This window comes from Spermophilus citellus (genome assembly GCF_964194105.1).
Source record: "Spermophilus citellus genome assembly, chromosome: 1".
Lineage (NCBI taxonomy): Eukaryota > Metazoa > Chordata > Mammalia > Rodentia > Sciuridae > Spermophilus > Spermophilus citellus.
In genome coordinates this window covers 264,762,445-264,785,871 of record NC_138182.1, presented here as the reverse complement: position 1 = coordinate 264,785,871, position 23,427 = coordinate 264,762,445, and the positions used below count along the sequence as shown (strand labels likewise).

General features: G+C 43.5%; 1 protein-coding gene across 11 annotated transcripts in view; it reads right to left on the bottom strand.

Annotated features, from left to right (window-relative positions):
• Positions 1–23,427, bottom strand: part of PDZD2 (PDZ domain containing 2) — a 354,642-nt gene that overhangs the window by 76,209 nt on the left and 255,006 nt on the right. For 9 of the 11 annotated variants that reach the window (XM_081301021.1, XM_081301023.1, XM_081301022.1 and 6 more), the window contains 4 exons: positions 22,469–22,970; positions 12,188–12,330; positions 8,996–9,128; positions 4,212–4,367 (listed from right to left, as the gene is read on the bottom strand). In XM_081301021.1, the coding sequence (XP_081157147.1) occupies positions 4,212–4,367; positions 8,996–9,128; positions 12,188–12,330; positions 22,469–22,970 (934 nt within the window). Of the gene's footprint in view, positions 1–4,211; positions 4,368–8,995; positions 9,129–12,187; positions 12,331–22,468; positions 22,971–23,427 lie in introns of those variants that run through there. The other 2 variants (XM_081301020.1, XM_081301026.1) reach the window with 2 other exon arrangements.

The following is a 23,427-nucleotide window of genomic DNA, read 5'->3' as shown; positions in this document are numbered from 1 at the left end:
ACTCAAAGAATTTTTTGTTTCACCAGCTCAGCTCTCGTCTAAGGCCCATCAGGGCAGACCCTGGGAGGGGAGCAGGGAGGCTGGCTGCCCACAGTTCTGCCTCAGGACTGGTTCTCTTGGTGTGAAGCCAGAGTGGCTAAGACATGGTTGGTGCCCAGGTCCAGGGGACAAACTGGGACCCTTCTCTGTGAATGTTTCGTGAGGGGTAGAGTGGAAAGGAGCCCAGAGAAGGGAGATTGTTGAAGTAGGATTGTTTCTTGGGCTGGGGACATAACTCAGTTGGTAGAGTGCTTGCCTTGCATGCACAAGGCCCTGGGTTCAATCCCGAGCACCACACACACAAAAAAGATTGTTTCATTGTTTCTCGCCTCTTTGCAAACAAAGTACTGTATCCCAGATGTGTATGACAGCATGCACAGAAATTCCTCTGGAAAAGCACATAAAATAATAAACATGTAAAATAATGTGATTAATTGACAAACAATTAAATTAAAGACAATGTTATTGGTGATCATAGAAGTGGCCACTGCTATGAATGTTAGTATAACCTCTCTGGAGAAAACTTTGGATCAAACAATTCTGCTACAAGGTATTTAAGGAAAAAAAACATAAAAAATATGCATTGGCATATATGAGCAAAGATATACAGAGTCTTTATCATTTTGAAAAAAAAACTGAATATACATGTGAGTGATGTAAATTGGTGACACAAATTTTGGCACTTCCATGTTAGGGAATATTAGCCATTATAAACCACGGTTTCAGAAGAAGCTTTAATACAGGGACATGCTCAGGGTTGTATCACTAAAATCACAGCATGTTTTGTAAGCATGGTTTTCTAAGTTTAATTAAAAATAGATGGCCTTCGGGGCTATAATAATTCAGTTAGAAAGGCATAGCAAAATTTATCATAATAAATTTGTGAAAATTTATTATCTCTATGTAGATATCTATGTATATATATCTTTGCCTGTATATATCTGTGCATATTTTTTTAAGAGAGAGTGAGAGAGGAGAGAGAGAGAGAGAGAGAGAGAGAGAGAGAGAGAGAGAGAGAGAGAATTTTTAATATTTATTTTTTAGTTTTCGGCGGACACAACATCTTTGTTGGTATGTGGTGCTGAGGATCGAACCCAGGCCGCGCGCATGCCAGGCGAGCGCGCTACCGCTTGAGCCACATCCCCAGCCCATCTGTGCATATTTTTGATGTAATTCTCCTCTAGCAGAATTTCTTGGTCAAAGGCTTTCTCTAGAGAGATGATTCTTCTTCTTCTTCTTCTTCTTCTTCTTCTTCTTCTTCTTATTATTATTATTATTATTATTATTATTATTTGTGGTGCTGAGGATCAAACCCAGGGCCATGTGCATGCAAGGCAAGCACTCTACCAACTGAGCTATCGTGATACTTATACTCCTAGAAGTGGCCAGTTCCCAAGATCATCAATAATATATTTAAACCACCACCACCACAACAAAATAGTTTACCTATTAATCACATTATTTTACATGTTCATTAGTGTAATTTTCCCAAAAGAAATCTATAAAAATTATAAGCATAAATTACAATTTAAATTATAATATACAACATGTAATATATTTAACATAGTCAATGTGTTATCTATTAAAGCAGTATTTGGTATAAAAAAAATTCCCAGACAATTAAATAATTCCTTGGAGTTTTTCTGCAAGAGAATATGACTTATGAAGTTTTAAAAATTTATGGGACTGTGACCTTCCCCACAAAGAGCCTTTGTGCTACACCAAGGCTGGGGGCTTTATCAGACGTGCAGCCAAGGTCCCCTCTCCCCTCTGGAGAAGACCCTGAGCTTCCTGAGCTTTCCATGGAAATCTAGCTGACCAGCCCCCAGGCATGGCTGCTCAGCCCAGGGCTCCTGCTCAGCCAGGGTGAACTGTCCAGACTGGGAGCATTGGGAGGGAGAGAGCAAGGGGACTCCCTGGGCTAGTGCGGGGCTGGCAGAGCCAGCAGCGAAGGGCGTCTGGCTAGAGAGGTGGAGTGCTGGAGTAGGGTGGGAGTTAAGGAATTGCTAACTGTATGGTGACACAGCCCTTGCTCCTTTTTATACCACAAGCTGTACCTTGAACCACAAGGAGCAGAGAGCCCAGAGCCCTGGGGCTGGAGGTCGCAGGGAGGAAGAGCTCAGGATAACCTTGGCCTTGACGATAGGTAGACAGTAGAGGAGAAGGTGGTGGGGAGAAGGCACAATGCTCAGGTGTGCTCAAGGTTTATTCCAGGAGCAGCCCTGAGGTCCATGGGATGGGGACATGCATAGGAAGCCGAGGCCCTTTGAGGCTGCCATGCTGTGGTCATCTGTGGGCTAGGGGAAGAGCCATAAAATTGATGGTAGGTAAATCTGGTTGGATTTTGTTGTCATTTTTCATTATTTTCTGGGCTTAGCACAGAGCGGAGAAAATGGCAGGTATTCAGTGAATGCTTGCTTTGCTTTTTAAATTTTAAACCTGCACCCTCGCCCCCTATCCCCTACCTGGGCTGCTGGGCCGCAAGCTGCTGGCTGTGCTCAGGCTTGCTGCAGTAGCCTTGCTGTTAAATTCAGTTTCATATAACTCAACAACCAGATCACTGCCTCAGTTATCATGCTTTCTCACCTCCTGGAGCTTACCATGGGGTGGGAGAAACATACCTTAGTCTGACCTGCCCCCAGGCATCAAGCAGATCTGTGATAAGTAGCTCACAGGAGGGCACATGCTTGGTCATGGTGCTAGAGCTGAGGGATTAGAAAAAGGGTATTCGGGAAGTTTCTCTGAGAAAGTAACATTATGGGATCCAAAAGATAAATATGAATCAGTTATGCAAAGAGGATTCTATAGAGACAGAAAACATTTGCAAAGGTCCTGTGGCAGGAAAGTCTGTAATCACCATGAGGGGCTCAGGAATGGGCATTGTGGTGGTTGCATAGAACTGAGGGTCAGTTTGGTCTACAGGGAGGTCTGAGAAGCAGTCAGGGGTCAATCATGGAGGGCATGATAGGTCTTGAAAATTAGTTGAGTCTCTACTATTACCAAAAGTCAAAGGAAAGCCACTGAATGGTCATAACGCAAAAAGATAGGAATCAGCACACAGTTGTTTCAAACTGTCAACCCCACTTGTTAAGTTCAGGTTTGCCTGCTATTACAGGTCTTCTGAGAAAGCTCCCTCCTTTGAGGGAAAAGCAGCTGGAAAAATGTTTGAAATCAACCATGGTTCTATTGAATGCAGGTTATAAAAGCTTCTGAATTTTATGATGTAATCATGATTCCTGAGATGTGATACCTTTGTGCAGCCTACAACCTGTAAAACCGTACACAGTGGCCCTGATCTCCAGGGACCAAAAGTAAAGAGGAAAATCTTTTTCTTCTTAAAGTAATATGGCATGTTATGGCAAATAAGATGAGATGCATTTTTTTTTTGCCTTTGATGGCCTTATGATAACAAAGCTGATTTTCCAACACTATCTATGCTACCTAGGTTCAAAGCTGGTGGGAGGGAATAACAGGTTCCAAATGGAAGAAGAGGGTGGCTTCCCCAAGGTTAGTTGGATGAGAAAAAGGACTAACAAGAGTTTACACACACACACACACACACACACAAATGACACATTTTTCAGATCTGGGATACAAAGAGGAGACCATGGAGCCAGAAGCTATTCTGACAGCTTTGTGTACACCAGGTGACATGTGCAGAACGTGAGGGTGTGAAGTGACACCAGCCATGTGAGGAAGAGCCCCAAGCTGTGAGGGGTATCCTGGCTTGGTTAAAATGGTAAGCTGTCTTCTACACAAATCTGTCTGAGTGATCTTTGTGCTAACATTCCACTCGGAACCAGAAATCTTGCCGTCTTAAGTTTAGATTCATGAACACTTGTTTTCAAACACTATCGAGAAGCAGCAGCAACAAAATCCTTGTTTATATCACAAAGCACCCTAGACACTGATCTAGACACTGAACTCAATAGCCAGTTGCATTCTTATTTGTTTGGAGTTTTAATTTTTTTTTTTTCTGAAATGAAACGCCTTCCCCTCGCAGATGTTTCCGGAAGATTCTGAGAAAAATATCAAAAAGAGTGCACTGAGGTCCTTTCCCTTCCTGGTGTCTATCCCAGTCTCTGAAGTATTTCTCCTCTGATCCTGACACCCATGTCTTCAGGGAAACCATTCCAAAAGAGCAGCCTGGGAGAAACCAGAGTCACACTTACTGCTCTTTGGATGGCGGATGAGCTGGTCCCTTCCTCCTCTTCCCCGTCTGGCTCCTGGTCTTCATTGTCGGTCCATGAGGACACATCCTCTATCGAGCTGGTCAAGTCAGGCAGACTCTTAGAGGTCAACCTGAGGAGGTCCTCTGCAGAGCTTTCCTGTGGGGATGCAAGGAAAGGTCCAGGAATTATCCCCTGGCACCAACCAGTTCTGCTGACCACTGCTGCTTGGGCAAAGCCTGAGCTTCCTCCTTTGGGATCATCCTGGAGGCGTGTTCTCTAATAGCCTTGATTATTTTTTCCCCTGCGTGTATGTCTAACTTCACTTGCCTGTTTGCCCTGCCTGTATGAGTGTTCCTCCCACCTAACACCATTTCTACCCACATCCACGTCCCCAGACCTAGCACAGAGCTCAAATATCTATGACCCTCTCCTCCCTGCCCTGCTACCATCTCAGCAGCATATGCCCGTTAGAAAAAGATTAGATTGTTTCTTGAATCAAAATGCCAACTTGGAGACACGAGAATGTCTTTTCAATGAAAGCAGCCCTTGAACAACCTTTAAAGGTCAACAACAATTCATAGAATCAGACTCCATTAAGATCAGACTCCAAGAGGCTTCATCAGCCCAGCCCTCTGCTTCTCTGTGCAGAGAAGGCCAAAGCAGGCTGTGGGATGCAGGTGAGATCCTTAAGTGCTCATGGAAACGCCAACTGCAAATGAGGACACCTGGCAGTCCGGCACCCTCCTGGGAAATGGCACAAATGGGGGGCTGGGGTCCAGGGAGGGAGGGGTGCAGTGGCAGAGCCGCTTAGAGGCCAGCGAGAAACTGCTCTCTCCCCTCCCTCCTACACCATCCACTTCTTCAGGGAAGGAAACAAGTGAAAGTTTTCATCATCATATGCCTTGAGGTTGACAGAATAGAAGACAAAGAAAAAAAAAACAAAAACAAAAAAAACAAAAAACACCCACATTCAACACTGGACTTCACAAAGCATAGTGCTTGAACACCTAATGACAGTGGCATTTGTTACTTGTTTGATGCTGTTTCCACCTTTAAGGAACCTAAAGAATTTTCATCGTAGATTTGCAATTTGTGAATATTATGTTGGTAGTTCTTAACCATGGAAATGAAAAAGTTACTAAATAGAAGGTGAGTTAATTTCTGGGATGTCAACTTTGCTGGACTATTAACAGAAGAATTTTAAAAAGGTGCCAATCGGTGAGTAAATGGCACGGTAGCCACAGGAAGGAACACTCCAGAGCCATGAAAACGAGGGGCTGTAGAAATCACCTCCTGGGTGGAAAGGCAGGATCTTACAGCACCCTGCTCCTTGAACAAGCCGATTAAAATGACAGTAATGAGCATGATATTAATGAGGCATGTAATAATGAATTAGAGGTAATAAAGTCACAAAGCCAAATGCTCCTCCACTGCTCAGGGCCCTCTCCATCTCCTACAGTCTCCATGACATCCTTGTGACGTGGTCACTGACTCTTACTGTATAGAAGAAAAAACTGAGACTTGGAGTTGTAAGGATGTGCCCAGGAAGCATGGCTTTTCAAGGGCTGTGCTGGCACTTAATTCTAGGTGGGACTGCCCCCAGTGTGAACCCTGTCTCCTTGTGTTTGACTCCATTTAAAAGAAATGTGCCCAGCTGGAAGGACATACCACTTAGTGGATTATATTATTGGTAACATTATCAAAATTTCATCTTTTTCTTCTCTTTATTTTTTTTCTGGGTTTTCTACATTAGAAATAATAAAAATCTACTACTTGGTAATAAAAATCAGGACTGAAAAAAAAAAAGAGTGAGAGAGAGAGTTCTGTATTGCTATGTGATGCTTCCAGAAATAGCAAAACTAACTTGGAAATTCTGAGTTCCTTCAACAAAGACTTTCTAAGCTCCTACTATAAACATATAACCTATTTGTGCAGAAACATGAGACAGCCTCTCTGCTGTAACAGCTGTATTTCCCAAACAATGCCTTAAAATTTTGTGACAAAGTGACTATTATCTAAAATAACAAGAATCTAGTGTGTGTGTGTGTGTGTGTGTGTGTGTGTGTGTGTGTGTGTTTGGTGCTAGGGATCGAACCCAGGGGCGCTCTACCACTGACCTCCATCCTGGCCCTTTTTATTTTTTGAGGCAGGTTCTAAGTTGCCCGGGCTGGTTCTAAAGTTGCCATCCTCCTGCCTCAGCGTCCTGAGTAGCTGGGATTTTAGGTGTGTGCCATCATGTCCAGCAAGACATTTTACATTGTTATTATTCTTTATTCAGCAAGTTAGAAGCTTCCTTCATTCAAATATAAAGACAACAACAAAGTCTGTGGATTATCTCCCCTTGTTAGATACAAAAGAGGAACAGGTGCCCAGAGGAGCCTAAAGTGACACTTCTTTTCCCCCTAATGGATGAACACCTTGGCTGGTGGAGGCCGAGGTTAGACACCAGCAGCAGTGGCGGCTCCGCAGTTCATTGTCTAATTGCAAAAGGGGCCCAACCACGCCTTTGGGATCTGGGCTGGATGCTCAAGAGCTGGAATGGACACCCATTCTTGTCGTCGCACGCTGCTCAGCCCTACAAGAACCCAGCAAGGGTCCCTAAAAGTCAATGCCCCTGGCAGGAACACATTACGTTTTTTCCTAATACCATTGGCTCTGGGGTCCTTTATATTTTATTTGCTTGAAGGGCAGCATGAACTTTGAAGTCTGGAGGACTCAGCATAACCCCTGCGTTTGCTATCTACTGCCGCATGACCACACGCAAGTTAACTGGCGTTTCAGTTCCATCCTCTGAATAAAAAGAACCCATACCTGTATCATGGGATTTGTACTCTTAAGAATCCAAGGAGATAATAGATACTAGGCGAGAATCCCCTGGCAGTGTCCTCTCTTCCTTTAAGGTGGTGCGTGAGATCAGAGACCAGGCGTCCCCTGGGAACTAGTTTTCAGAGCCCAGTGGATCCCCCTTCATTATTAGCTCTGTGGGTGAGAGGCCCTTTTTGTTTTAATATTACATATTTTTTGTTTGTGGATAACAGCTTGATGTAGAAAAGATGTCCCTCCTTCCTTATTTCCCAAACTAGCTGAAAAAAATTAGGCAGCATCCAGATGAAGGCTTGATGACACACCATACAGAGCTCAGGCAGGACCCCAGGTTCTCGAGCTGCAGCTGTGGGGAGGGGAGCTGTGCTTTCGGGCTCTGGTAGGTCTGGCAAAATTAGGAAATGATTTCTCCTTCTCTGGGGCAGCATTTCCCTCCAGGGGCCTTCGGCAGGCTGACAGGGGACATCCTTAGGACCACTGTCCTTCCTTGTCTCCAGTGAGGGGTATAGACAGCCCTCAGGCAGGCATTGTGTGTGGAGCTCCAGGGACTTAGGATACCCTGGAGGACCCCATGGAACTTCTGGAAGGGGAGGAAAGGACCTAGAATGGGCTCAGCTCCTGCCTCCAGGGGCTCAGATGTCTGTATTTCCCACAGAGCCTTCACCAAGGCTCTGCATGTTGGAAGCCTGAAAGTCCAGTCAAGGATCTGGGGTAAAAAGTGTAAAGGAATAAAAGCAGATTTTATCTTTTTTTTCAGATAGTTCCAAGTATTCTTCTAATCTACTGGTTAAATACAGTTGACTTTCAGTACCTCTGGGGGGTTGGTTCTGGGACACGCTCCCCCATACCAAAATCCAAGGATGCTCAAGACCCTTTATAAAATAGTGTATAGCATATAACCTACACATCCCCCCGCGTACTTCAAATAATCCCTAGGTTACTAGTCCTTCCTGCAGATGCAGAACTTATGGATAAGAGGCACCAGTTGTATTCATCTAATCAGCAATCAATCTTGGAATCTAACTGGGAATATATATATATATATAAACCTCAGATGCAAGGTTCAAAAACAACAGGGATGATGGGAAAAGAATCACCCTGACCAGCAACAGCTTAGTGTGAGAAGGGCTAAGGCGCACAAGGCCTCACACCCAGTCTCCCTGCCAGAAGTGGAAGGAAGTCGATAGGCTCCATTCACTAATTGCTCATTCACATGGACTCTTTCCTAGTCTCACCAACAGCACAATCAGGTGACAGGAAGGAGAGAGGTCAGTGCCTCCCTTTCTCATCAGAGTTGTGGAGCCTGCAGTCTTTGTCTAGCACTTAAAGACTAGTGACCAGGGCTGGGGGAGTGGCACAGATGCTGGGGGCCTGCTGATGGCCAGATGCTGATGGCATCACGGCCCCTGCAAAATGGAAGCCAGCCAATGGGAGCTCCACCTCACTCTTCATCTGTAGAACTGGGAGGAAGGAAAGGTACAGGGTGGAGGGAGCAAAAGACCCCCCAAGGCTTCCCCCAGCGAGGCCTGAAGAAGCAGGCCCCTGGCCTGCCCATGGAGGACCCGGTGTCTTCTTTTCCTTCTGAACTTGAAGATACAATCCCCCACCTCCCTCTTCCCTGCCGTCCAGGTTTCCATACCCCCTTTCTAGTTTCTCGTGGGAGAACCGCTTCTCCTTCCACACCATCCTTCCTTCCACCCTACTGTTCTTACCTCTTCCTTAGTTCTATTATTATCGTTTCACCCTGCAACATGTATCTTTAAAGACTTTCAGAGAAAAGCAAAATGAATGGAATGTACTTCAGCTAAGGAGGGCCTCCACGTTGGCTTGCCCTGTGGATCAGGGCCCAGGGTCAGCGTGTGCAGGCACATCCGCACCCGGGTGTGGCAGGGGGGAGGGCTCGATGCCAAACCCACCACCACCATTCAAAGTTTTTTCAAAAACTGAACAAAACTACCTACCTTGCTGGCCACGACCAGCTGCACCATTCCGGTGGCTGAACGAAGAATGGCCACAGCTTCCTCATGGGAGAGCCCGACCAGTAAGTGACCATTGATTACCAGCAGCTCATCTCCTAAGGACAGTCTGCCATCCCTGAGGAAATGGAGATGAAAAAAAAATCCCTCATCAAGATGTCCTGGGCCTGAGAAGGGTCATTCTCCAGGAGCAAAGGGAGGTCGTGAGAAGGGACAGTTAAAGTCGGGCTACAGAGGAAGCGATGACAACCAAAGACAGTCTGGGATGGAACAGCCTTATCTTTTGAGTCCAGATTCCCATTAGAGGAGGGAAAATTTCTAGGATTTCAGCTTTCCCCCATTATTGACATCGGTGTCCAAGAAGCACCCAACTAGGTGGGGAAGGGGACAGAGAAACCCAGACCCCAGGGTTTTGGGGAAGTCAGGTCACCCTCTTTCTAATCCTGTCATCTTGTCCCTACAACCCAGTCACTGAGCTCAGTCCAGGGCCAGCAAGGGTATCCTAAGCCCATCACAGCCTTCCCTGACCCACAGCCCCTTCTCTTCCCAGATGATAGGACCCTCACCAGGTATCCTCTGAGGAACCTGTGACCACCACACTCTATGGTCTCTGCCTTCCCCCCACCCCCAACAAGGTTACAGGACCTTGGGGGGGGGGATCTTTCCACACTTTTGTTTTTAATCATTAGATCCTTACAACCAAGCTTCCTAAGGAGAAGGGTAAATCAAAATAATAAACTTTAATTTGCTATGGTAGGTAGCAGACCTAGCCTGTAAACATGGGTGTACAAACATTTTCTGTTTCTTGATTTCCTTTAAATTAAACTATGGTTGATCCAGAGCTTTCTTCCTGGTGGGCTGGAAGGAACCTCTGCTGTCCCTGGAATTGTCTCCTTGGGACTCAGGGCTCTCAGTGGCATACAATGCCAGAACACTGGGTAGGCCTCTTCCATGGGTTCCAACTGGGCCTCCAATGGTCTGGTATCCTGAAATCCCAAAGGAGCCACAGATGGCTTCAAATCTGATAAGGTGAACAAACCCTCACCTAGGGTTACAGTGCCCTCCAAAGGGGCACCCAGGGGCTGCTGTGGGCAGATCCAGCCAACTCTGTTCTCTCTAGTCTAGTGTGTGTCTGTCTCTCTCTCTCTCTCTCTCTCTCTCTCTCTCTCTCTCTCTCTCTCTTTCTCGCTTTCCTTCAACCAACATCTCTCCTTTCATCCTTACCTCTTGTCTTCAGCTGTTTCTCTCTGTCGCCTTTCTTTAGGACATACATCATAATCTTTTTATTTTTATTTTTATAAATTCAGGCTTTAATAGAAGATAGGAGGCAGCACAGACATCTGACAGCCTTATTTGCTGTCCTTCAAAAATCCGTGAAGCATGGGCTGAGGATATAGCTCAGTTGGTAGAGTGCCTGCCTTGCATGTGCAAGGTCCTGAGTTCAATCCCCAGCAACCCAGGGGGGAAAATATCCCTGAAGCATAGAAATGCTAAGGGCACCTCTGGTTGCTTGAAAAGGCAGAAGAAGGGAATAGAAAAATCATGGAGGAAGAAAACCCCTAGAATCTCAAGACTAGGAGTGTGGGTGGACTCCCGAGGTGATCCCGAGAAGAGGGATTCTGGTATAAAAGAATCCAAGGGCTCTGGCCAGTGCCCTGGTCTTGCTTATCTATAATACCCACAAGACTAACCTCAGCCCAGCCCCTTTCCTATTTCACTCTAATTTCATTTCTCTCTTCTCCTGCTATTAGCCAGAATGTTCCACTTGGGAGTCAACACCCTGGAGCAAAGCTAGACATACAACTCCATGCTGAGAATGAACGGAAAATGATGAGAGCCATTAGAAGGGATTCCGGTGGGAAATAGACAAAACATAGTTCCATGCAAAGCTTATCTCTGGGCACAGGAATTTCCTAATTGCCAACTTGCCAAAGATAGACTAGAACCTAAGCTTAGGATTTGTGGGAAAATGGCTACCTGGTGGGAGTTCATTAAAGCATGTGTCATTGGGAAGTCTGGTAATGCTCACTGGGTTTAAAACCATCTCAGGTTTTAATCTTTTAATAATTCCTGTCACCCAGATAACTGACAGTTGTAGCTAACCTTTCTCTACTTTAGTTATTAGCTTCTTCCTCTCTAAGAGGATTGAGAAGCAGGAAATGTTTTGCTACTGTTTCCTGGTCCTCTTCTTAATTTTGCATTCTCAGACTAAATGCCTCTAGCTCCTTCAACTACAGCTCATGAGACATACTTGGTTCCCTCTCATTCTTGGGCAGGCTGATCCTGCTCTGGTCATATCCCCCTGAGAATCAGGGTAACTGGACTGAACAATTCCAGACTAGATAAAAGACAATCTCCTCCCTCATCAGTGACTTTCTCTTTACATTCTTACTGTGCACATGTGGGAAGGTAGCACTTGCACCCACCCCACCATGCCTCGAAGATAGTAGGCACCCTACATGAATGGAGGCAATTAGCAGGGCAAAGAACATGCCTGATATTTTGGTCGAGCTGCATCCCTCACACTCAAATTGACCTCCCTTTTTTTTTGCACATGCTCTAGCCAATGCTTCTTCTTATGTCCGATGATTGTTCAGATTAAAAAATAAGCTTTTAATCATGAACCGTTTTCAGGTCACATGGAAAGGAATTCACATTTCTTTCTTTCCCTTCCACATCTGCCCAACAGACACATGTGCATTAAGTGTGTGTGGAATCCTGATTGACTTGACAAGGGAAGCCCTAGTGTATGAACTGTGGTCACAGTGGAAATGAATCGCTTTCCTGGGTCATCAGTCACAGTCTCAGGGAGTTAAGACCTCAGGGATGTGGTGTTCTGCTTACCAGCATATTCTTGATAAGTAACCACATATTCCATAGTACCAGCCTCCAAGATGTAGGATCAATAACATCTGCTTGAAACTACATCTGGTGTAGAAAGAAACCCAACCTTGCCTCCGTGGTTTGGAAAATCCTGCACTCTCCTCACCAATTAGCCACTTCCTGTGCTCAGAGACGTGTGATTAGCACTGTTCTTGCCTGATTTCCTCCCATGCACCCACAGGATCTTTATAAACTATAATTATTAGGACTTTGACCAACCGGAAGAGGACAAGCACCCAGGAAAGGGGAGGGGAGGACAGGAGACAGAGAGACAGGGGAGAGTTATCTAGTCACCTGTGAGCGGCACCTCCTTCCTTCACTTGAGTGACAACGATAGCGTGAGGTGAGCGCTTTGATCCTCGGCCTCCACTAACCTGAATTCCCAGCCCATCTGATTCTTTGAGCAGCTCCATCTTCCATATCCGACCAACTTCCTCCTTAGAAGAAAAAGTGAACATGCGTGAAGGACGCTAACAGACATGTGGCACCGACCCAGAGAACAGAGCTGTCATGTCTCGCCAAATATCCATCGCTCAGCAAGAGCCCTCACAGCTCATCTCAGAAGGAAAAGCTCCTGTGGACTGGACCAGTCTCTGGCTGGCAGTGCTGTCCAATAGAACTTTCTGTGATAGTGGAAGTGTTCTATTTGTGCCACCCAATATGGAACCACTGGCCACAGGTGGCGATGGTGTGTTTGAATGCAGCTGGTGGTGACAGAGGACCTGAATTTTTAATTTCACCGAATTCTAATTAAATTTATATAGCCATGTGGGGCTAGTGGCTTTGACATTGGACAGCCCAGCAAGTGTGATTACTGAATTTCCTGACCAGCATCCTGTTAAATGAAACTGCCTCTTCCTGAGACCTACATGCTACTCTGTAGGTACACAGTGGCTTTAGTCTGACTCCTTTTATTTTTCATAGCAACTAATTAATAAAAGAAGAACGATCATGTCTTGGCCTCAGGAGACTTCAACTAGTTTGAACCTAGTTCTGCCATCTGTAACTTATGAGTCATGTAATGCGTACAAATCTGTTTCCTTGCCCCTAACATGGGAATAAGGATTGGTATTTCTAGGTTGGCTGTTAGGGTTAAATGAGATATTTATGGAAATAGGTGTCAGCACAACACCTAGCAGTTACATAATGAATATAGGTAATCATATACTATTTTTAAAAAATGTTTATTTTTTAGTTGTAGTTAGACACAATATCTTTGTTTTATTTATTTATATGTGGTGCTGAGGATTGAACCCAGGGCCTCACACGTGCTATGCAAGTGCTCTACTGCTGAGCCACAACCCCAGCCCCAATCATATACTATTTGTTAATATCCCTTATCAGAAATGCTTGGGACCATAAGTGTTTCAGATTTCAGATTTTTTGGGGGGTGTAGTAATAGTTGCATATACATAATGAGATATCTTTGGAAGAGACCTAAATCTAAACAAAAATTCATTTATGATTCATATGTACCCTATACATATGGCCTGAAGTAATTTTATACAATATTTTTAGTGCACCTGTGTTTTTGACTGTGATGTATTACATGAAGTTAGGTGTGGAATTTTCCAATTGTGTCGTGAGGTTGGTGCTCCACAGTTTTTGTATTTTGGAGATTTCAGATTTTCAGATTAGTGATGCTCAATCTATACTTATATGAACATATGCAATTGTGCTCACACACGCACATATATGTATGTTGAAAGCATATTGAATTCAATCCAAATGAGATCTTGTACAGAAAATTAATGTTGATATCAACTGTTGGTTCATAGGATTGGTGACATTGGTCTACATGTTCCTTAAATACATTTAAAAACTGTTCCAACCCCTGTAACAATCTGTCATTTAAAAATATTTTTAAAACTAATAAATGTCTTTAAGTTATCGGATTGCTGATAGCTTCTCTGCTTTGGTTAATCCTTCCCTTTGATCCTTATTTTATTCTGAGGATGCAAGCATACTCACTGCAAACTCATTGAATTCTTTCAGATACTTAGCTGTTCAGAAAAATGAAAGCAAAATCTTGAAAAATGATTTATTTTTTGGGGGGGTCTTAATCTAGGCTCATCCCTGTAGTTCTTTTTAGTCCTGGGTCACAATATATATCTCACCATATAAAACAAAAGCTCTCTGTTTTCTTCATCTATCATGAAGGCCCAATGGAACCATCGCCCCCTAGAAACAGGCAACCTGCCCTTTCAAGCTGCTTGCAAAGGAGAAAGAATGTGAAGCATTTGGAAAATCTGAAATACACACTGTCAGAAACTAAAATGAAACTTTATGCAATAGTGAAAAAACCAGATGTTGAGCAGTCACTGATGTGCAGCAATAGGAATGTCTGGGGAAATTATTAGCAGACAGAGACCTGTTGGATCCTACCCTTTTTCTAGCACAGTGCTGCTCGGTGGGACTCCGTCATTCCAGCAACAGGCAGTGGTGCCAAGTGTCTCCTGCATCCTCTGACCACAGACAAATGAAGCTTGTCTGGCCAAATGTAACTTCAGAAGTCACTGGCTTACCACACTCGTTCATGAACTTGTCATCGATCCCTATTTCATCCAGTAGTCTCACTTTGGACTTCACAGTTTTTGGTTTGCTGCCTCTGACCTCTGGAACACCTTTCTCTTTCCCATTCAGAAACATTCTCCCCTGGATGTTAAAGTCTCTTGTTGCCCCACTACTTCCAGAAAGCCATCCTTGGGAATCAATGTGATCACCAAGATGGCAGCTTTCAACACTTCTAATATAAGAGACTCTAATGCCTGGCGGATATCACCAAAAACAACACATTCAGGAGGGCTGATTAGTTGTCCTGGCTTGCTGGGTCTCCCACGCCAGAATCCCAGACAGCCTGTGGCTGTCTCCCTGGGCCTCATAGTGCAGTGAGAGACACAAGAGCAGGACAGTGGCTTGACCTGTTTCTTTCTATGGAAGAGATGTCATGGTTCCTGGGTTCTAGCAGATGAGAGACAATCCTCCCTCCCCAGCACAGAAAAGCTGGGCAACTCTTTCCAAATGGCACCAAGGTATGTAATTGGAGTCCAGAAAGAAGAAACTCTTTTATTTAGTTTGAGCCCCAAAGTAATAACAACCTATCTACCTCCATTACTAGTTTATGCCATTATTCCCCTCCACACCCGTTTACTCTCCTCTTTTATAAACAGAACTTGTATGATTCACAGTAGGTGCAATAACACTAGATATGCTCCTTTTAATTTTAAAATGCTTTTAGAATTAGAACCTGTGATAAGAAACTTGCAAAACTATGTTCATGTAGGTAGATAAATGACCTAAATGTTTATTCTGGCAGAGGAGTTCAAGACAATTTTCATCAAGAGCACTAACATACCCACTTCACATCCTCCCCTGTCCCAACACATTTACAGCTAGTTAAAAATAAGTAAGAGGGCTGGGGTTGTGGCTCAGAGTTAGAGCGCTCGCCTACCAAGTGTAAAGCCCTGGGTTCGATCCTTAGCACTATATATAAATAAATAAAAATGAAGGCATTAAAATATTAACAAAATAAAAAATAAAAATAAGATAAAACATATATTGAATTCAAGTGGCTTCAGAGGGTAGAAAGGACAGTCTGTAATATCTCTAACTATTCCAGTAAAAACCCAGATCTCCTTCACTTTTGTCCAATGATATGATTTTCTCCCTATAACTGAAAATAGAAATTTTTAAGGGGAATGTTCAAAGAAATCAATGCCAAGTTTCCTTGCCTTGGGATTTCTGATCATCTAATGAAGGAGTTCAGAGGAATAGAAAGGAAGACACAAGCAGCAAGAGGCAAACATTATCAGTTTTAATTGCCAGTATTAAATTGAGTTGCCTATAGCAAAAGCAATGTTCAGTTAAAAATAAAATGAGTGTCTGAAGTTTATTAGGCTAAAGCTGGTACTGGTCCAAAACAAATAGGCTAACATAAATATAACAATATTAAATATATTTCCAACTGCCTTCTTACAATTCCACATGGGTATTTAATTCACACCTCAGTACAGTCAAAACAAAACTCTTCCCCTCCTACTCCTGGCTTTCTCATTTCAATGGGAACAGGACTGTCATTTACTCAAGCTACAGAGGATATGCAAGCCAAAAGCTCTCGTGCATGCAAATGAAATGATATTTCATTGCCAACATCATAGCCATGTGAGGCATCTGTAGGTTCTATTCCCTAAATAGATCTGCTTCTGCTCATCTTCCCCATAAGCACCCTATCAAAGCCACCAGCATTTTCAGCGTGGTGACCATGATAGCCTCTGATCTGGTCTCCTGTTTCATTCTTCACCTCCTATAATGTTCTCCATTAAACACCCAGGGGGGTGACTAAGAAGCACAGGACATGATGCACTCAGCGTAGATGCTCCAATGGCTGAAGTGACTCCCCACAGACCAAGAGGAAGGTCCAAACTCTGGGATGGCAGATGGGAACCTTTGTAAGCTGGCCCTGTCCACTTTCAGAATCATCTCCTGGCACTTGGTTTCTTCACTCCTGGGACACTCTCTTGTTCCTGTCTTAGGCCTGCTGTCTTTGCTGGTTCCTCCCTGGGAACATTCTGAGCCATGATTTCACAGGGCTGCCCTCTCCTGACTCTCAGGCTCAGCTCAAACAACATCTCTATAAGGAGGTCCTTCTTCACCAACACCCAATATCAACTAGCCCTCTACCTATGACACTGCCCAGCCATCCTGCACTTCACCCAGTTTAGTTCATTTATATTTGTCCCCTTTGGACCTTATGATTTGTTGCTTATGTGTTGTTGACAGTCTCTTCTATGGTATAAATACTACAGGACAAGGAACCTTGTTACCTCATTTAGCAGTGAAACCAGATCTTCATCTTCATCCATTAATGATTATTTCCCCATAATTGAAAGTAAAAAATTTTAAGGGGAATGTTCAAAGAAATCAGTGCAGGTTTCCTTGTTATCAGCATAACTGATAAGGAAGCTAGTTATCAGTACAACTGAAGACTCTCTACCCTCAGGAACAGAGTCTTATCACATAATATCAATTTTCCACAAATACGATGGAATACACAAAAAGGAACATTTATCCACTAATCTTATGGTCCTTTGGACAATTGAGACTGTTAAGAGGCTGAACCAGATGTGAGACCTGTGTGTTCACCAATGTTCAATATGTGAACACGTGAACACCGATCCAATTGTAGAGACAACTGAGTTCTGAAACAGACTATGTCTAGACAGATGGTTCGGGCATTTGTTTTCTCTTACATTGGCTTAAAGGGCAATGAAACTTTGTTAGCCTATTGAGAAAAAGCCAAACCATGAAAAAGGAGGTGCTGTGGACTTCTGAACTAAGGTCGTCAGTGTTACCCTCTCCTGCACGCTGCCAACTACTGTGTAAGTCCACACGTGCATCGCTTCCCCAGAGCCAAAGCAGGGATTTATTTACTAAAACAGGGGCGGAACATTAAAGGGAGCTGTCTTGCAGCATTTAAATGACCTCATTTCTGCTGGAACCAAAAATAACATTTTACAACAGCATCTTTGCCCCAAATGTGAGAAGACACATCATCCAACTTGAAATTCACTGCAGCAAATACTCTGGCTCCTGTTGCAAACCTACTCTGAGACTGTTTGCTTTTCCCTTCTTATTAGAAAGGTCAGTGAGAAATCAAAGAAACCTGTGATCATAATGTCAGAGCTGGAAGTCCCTTAGTCATCAGGCCCACATGCTCAGTTTACAGGTGAGAAAACAGACAGAGAAGGGTGATGACGGCCCCAAAGCCACACAGTTGGGGATAGAAGAACTGGAGCTGGAATCCATTGTCCCATCTCCTGGGCATGGTGCTCGTGAGCATCTTCATAAATAAAGATTTACAGAGCACCTGTAAGTGCAAGGCCCTAAGCTGGGACCCATGACAGACAAATAAGGCCCAACTTAAAAGTCTACTGGGGACACAACAAGCCAATGATAACTGGAAGATGTGGGGTTTGTGCATCAGTGAAAATGGCAGGTGGTACTTCAGGAGCCCAGAGAGGAGGGATCTAAAGATGAAGCAGGTGGCAAGAATGTCACAAAAAGCCTCCAAGAAGAGAGCATCATGATGCTTGGTCTCCATGGAAGGCAGAAGCCAAGGTATGGAGGGGAGGGGGTGGGGGTAGGGTGGGCGACTGGGCAGAGACAGCAGTCCCCACATGGCTCAGTGGCAAAGCAAACACAGCCTCTGAAGGACCCTCCATGAGAGGAAGCAAGCAGTGAGAAACTGAACATCCCAGACAGCTTCAGAGAGGCACTGGCCATCAGAAGGACCACGTCATAAGGAGGCTGGAGTTCCCAGCCTGCCCCCAACCTCAGGGAGGAGGAAAGGCCTGGAGGTGAACAATGGATCACACCAATGTGGTGAAGCTTCCATAAAGATTCTTGAAGTAAGGGGTTTGGAGAGCTTCTGGGTTGGGTAATGCAACCATGTGCCAGAAGGGGGGTGTCTCGCCTCCACAAAGGTAGAGGCTCCTGTGGTGGGCACCCTGAGGACCTCATCCTGTGGACCTCTTCAGCTAGCTGCTGATCTACATCCTTTATCATATCCTTTATTATCTAATAAACTGGTTAATAAGCTTAAAAAATCAAAGGAAGGAGGAGATAGAGACAGAAAGTTAAGCAGGGATCACATAATGAAGGGCCTCTGATGACACGGCAAGGTGTCTGGATGTTATCCTCAAGGGAAAGTGGACTTCCCCAAAGGATCTAAGCTACAGGGTATGTGTGTGTGCACGGCATGCATGCATGTGCACGTGTGTGTGTGTGTGTGTGTGCGTGTGCGTGCACATGAGTCATGAGACTGGCTCTTCAGAAATATTCCTCTGGCTGCAGGGCACAATAGATGAAAGGGAGGGGAGTAGGGGCAGTGAGGTGGGAGGCGACTACCACACCTCCCAGGTGAGCAATGAAAGCAGCCCAGCCTTGAACCAGCAGCATGGGAGTGGGGAAAGGAGTGGCCAGATCTGTGCCTCTTAAAGGGAACTAGAGTTGACAGGACTTGGTAATTGACTTGATATGGTATAAGGGAAAGGACAGAGTTTCAGTGGACACCAGGATGACCAGGGAGACTCTCCCAGGATAAACCATGTGACAAACCATGGTAAAACCTGGACAAACCAGGCGACTTCAGTTGAATTTCAGGTGATTCTGGATTGGACAACTTGTGGATGGTGAGACCTGGAACATTGGGGTGGGTTTGATGGTGCAGACAGTGGATGCATTGAGTTTTAGGGTGAAGTGGAACATCCAAGATGGGGACATCCTGTAGGGAGTTGGCATAAAGCTTGCAGGTTCTGGAGGTAGGCGAGAGCTCAGACATGAACTTAGGGAATATGATCCTTAGGACAATGTGAGTTCACCAGGTGGCCCTGAGGACTTCCTAGAAGAGGATCATCCTCATGCTGCCCCTGTTTGATGCAAACATCAGTGGATATCCTGGGTGTGAATGCCTTCTTGGCTTTCCATCCTGCAGCCTGAGTTCTCTGAAGAACTTATGGAGACGACACAGCAGAAAGGTCTGGTACTCTACAGGGTGATTATGATTTCTGGGGGAAGGCCTCAAATGTACCCACAGACATACAAATGCCAGTCAAGAATAAACTTGCCTGCTTGACAAACAGTGGGTTTTTTTCCTGTTGTTATGAGACTATTTGGTTGTACACATTTTCAACACACAACACTACAAAAATACACCTTCTATATAAACAGACTTGAGAAATCTGTCATCTTGAATGACTAATGATCTTTGCTGAAAAGGTGGTAAGGAACTTTGGGTTCATTTCTAAAATTACTGGTTGATGTCCTAGGAAATCCTTATGTTTTAGAAGATGAACCCAACTTTTGTATTTTTTAAAATTAATGTGCTTGTCTATGTACCATTGTGTGTTACTATCTTACACAAGCATACCATTTTTTAAAAAAGAAAATATTTGTTAAAAGGAAATACATTTCCTATTGCTCTGTGAAGAGAGAATAGACCAGGGAAACAAAGACAGGATTTAGGTTAATGGAATATTTTCTTAGAACAAATAAGTGAAGTACCTGGCAAACAAAATTGGTCTGAATGAGCACTATAGGCCTTTTCTGTAATTTATTAAGTCTTTGTAGATATATTAAATCATTAATAAAGCAGAAACGGAACAATGCTGACACAGTTAATCTCCCATTTTTCAAATGCAATGGAATTTTTTCCCCCCAAAGGCTTAAGAGGTAAATAGCTAATTTCTGTTTTCCTGGAAATTCCATTTTAGCATGACCTTGGTCTCAACTATCCTAGAGTAAAAATAAAAATCCACTCCAGCCCAAGAACCTAAGCAATCTTTTATGAAGGGAGACTGGTTCCAATTTAGGTGCTATGAGGACATGAAGATCTCCTTGCCAACTCCATCAATCCTGAGCAAAGCCATCTAATGAGGTTACTTCTGGGGCTGAAAAGTGTGGTAAAACATGAGTGCCTGAGAAGGAGTACGGGCCCTTCCTACCTACCAAGACCAAAAGTCTGACCCAGGGCCAACAACCAGTCTATAGTTAATGGACAGGTATAAAGAATGCAAGTTCCAGGTGGCCAGTCTCTCCCTTCTATAGCAATGTGGCTCCAAAACAAACCAATTGCCCCAAACACAATCAAGCCTTGAATTTTTTTTTCACCCTTTCATTTATACCTTCTGGGACAAAAAGAGCACAAAAATCAAGCAAAGTTATAAAGAAAAATGAAATTATGGCATTTGCTGGTAAATGGATGGAACTGGAGACTGTCATGCTAAGTGACATAAGCCAATCCCCCCAAATCAAAGGTTTAATGCTCTCTCTGATATGTGGATGCTAACACACAACAAGTGTGTGTGTGTGAAGGCACAGAAGTACTTTGGATTAGACAAAAGGGAATCAAGGAAAGGGGGGATGGGAATGGGAAAGACCGTAGAATGAATCAGACATAATTTTCCTATGTTTATGTATAAATACATGACCAGTGTAACTCCACATCATCTACAACCACAAGAATGGGAAGTTATACTCCAGGTATGTATAACATGTCAAAATATATTCGACTGTCATGCATAACTAAAAAAGAACAAATAAAAAATTTTAAAAGATTGGGCAAAGACACTCTGACATGTGTGTAGTCTTCAGATAGCCAAATCCAAAAAAAAAAAAATCAATTCTGATATTATTTTAATTAAGATGAGTGGAGGATGGGTACTCTTCAAAGTTTGGTGGCATTTTTCATTTTTTCTTTTACTATCATTTCAAATTATCTCCATTGTGTCCTAGGCCAAATCAAAGCCTGTTCTTTGGACTGTAAGCAAGATTCACCCTCTTTTGGTGCCCAAACCTTCAAAATTATTAAGGAAGAAACACACCCTACTTTCTATTTTTCACCTTAGACTTTCTGGGTATTTGTAATCCAATCATTAGAAGAAAAATCATAGCAAGACAGAGTCCCTGATAAGAAGCATATAGTATTTTCATTGCTTTTAATTTTGGGGGAAATCTCATAAAATTGGTAGGAAAATCACTGATAAAGACACAAGGTTTCCCTTCTCATTTGTTTACATATCCCATCTATAAATAATGCCTCCTCTGGATTTATGGGGATCATTTAGCTCCTAAAATGAAGGAAAACAATCCCTTGAGAGAAGTATTATTTTGATTCAATTCATCATGTAGATTGGCTGAAATTATAGAAATAATTGCATCAAATAGCCTCTTGAAAATTATTTTCACTCCCAGGGCACCCCTTTCTCAATGCAAAACTGAACATGATTCGTCTGTGTCCATTTCCCACCTTTCCAACTTTTTCCATCTCTATAGATGGTGTCTCCTGACTAAAGAAGACACCAATCAGCACTCACCTAGGAAGCTATTGTTTCATTTAGGGTTCATCAAAACATCTGCCAGGGGATTCTTGGGACTGACATGTTTACTTTAGAGAAATGTAACTCTGCTATGAAAGAATGTTGGCTATAATGAAGGAGACAATCAAGGCGAGAAGCTCACCCATCACCTGTCAGAATATTCACATCTGTTCTGCTTTTAGGTAAGACCAACCTTGACCATCGCAACTGAATATCACAGTATCAGAGATTTCTGTGAATCTTCCCACTTCACTGGAATTTACCAATGCAAGAATATGATCCCATGAAAATACCACTGGTTTTGAATTGTTAAAAATAAAGGCAGCTGCTTCCTTTCCTGTGTAAGACTGAAGATGGGATGTTTGTGTTCTCAAATACCACCGGGAATTCCTGGCCCTGGAGTAGCCATTTCACTCTGACAGCAATGATAAATAATGACACAGCTCAAGACACCCACTTTACCAGAGAAGGCTTGAATTTTTCCACTTATGATCACTTGACTAGCTCTTTATTTAAATGGGATAAAATGACTTGAACCTTTTCATTGTTGCTGTTGTTATGTGCTCTGATCATTTATCTTGATAAATTTGTTGGCTTCCAAGTACAAGGTCATCTTAGACATATTTTCTATATTTAAAAAGCAACTGAAAAAATATATTTTTTAAAAAACTGTAGGTTCTATAAGCAAACGGAACCTTACCCGAGCCAGGCAGTCACTTGACTGAAAGTCCGTCTTTCCAGCTTTTGAGATGCGACGTTTGTCATTGCTTGTGGTCAGAGGAGCATCTGTCTTTGGAGTTCTGTTCTCCGTTCCTCTGTCTACTTCTGATCTCTCGAGATGGGGTCCAGCCACCTCCTTGAGAGAATGCGGGCCATTTTCTAGCTCATAGGCATGCCCATTTCCAAGTTCAGGGTCAGTGCTGTTCTTCAGCTCAGTGCTGGTGTCATCGGCCAACTCACAGCTGGCGCTGCTCCTGGATTCCTCCGGGGACTTGTTGGTGGGAGATTTGGAAATGACCCCAAACTTTCTTGCTCTTTTCCCCTTTTTTGAAGTTCGGTCACCCAGCTCCAAGGTAGGTGTCTCTCCTGGTTCAGAGCTGTTGCCACTGTTGCCATTATAAGTAGACTGGGTTTTGTGCTTGAAGCGCCGCAGCATGATCAGGTAGATGAAGCCGCCATTCCAGCACTGCTCAGCCAGGTAACTGCAAAAACAGACGTGCCCGTTAGAGCCGCCAACGCCTTTCTTAACACCCAGGGTGGACAAACCTCACAGGACCTGGTGATGAAAACCCTGGCCAACATACTGAGGTACTTTTGAGCTTTCTAGAGAGCTCACCATTCAACTTTTAAAATTTATATAATTGTTAATATTATATTTTTTATATAATTGTTTATATAATTGATAAAATGATCCCCAAGCCCTCAAATAAACAAAAAGACCTCATGAACTAGAAATTACTAATTTAAGTCTCCTAGCATTAGGAGTCAGAGAAGGGTTTTTCTACCGACAGAGCCAATCCTAACATATTAAAAAATAAACTTTTTTTTCAGTTTTGGTGATTGAACCGAGGGCCACATGCAAACTAAGTAAATGCTCTGCCACTGAATTATATCCCCAGTCACTGAAATGAAATAAAATTCTTATAGGAGGGATAACAT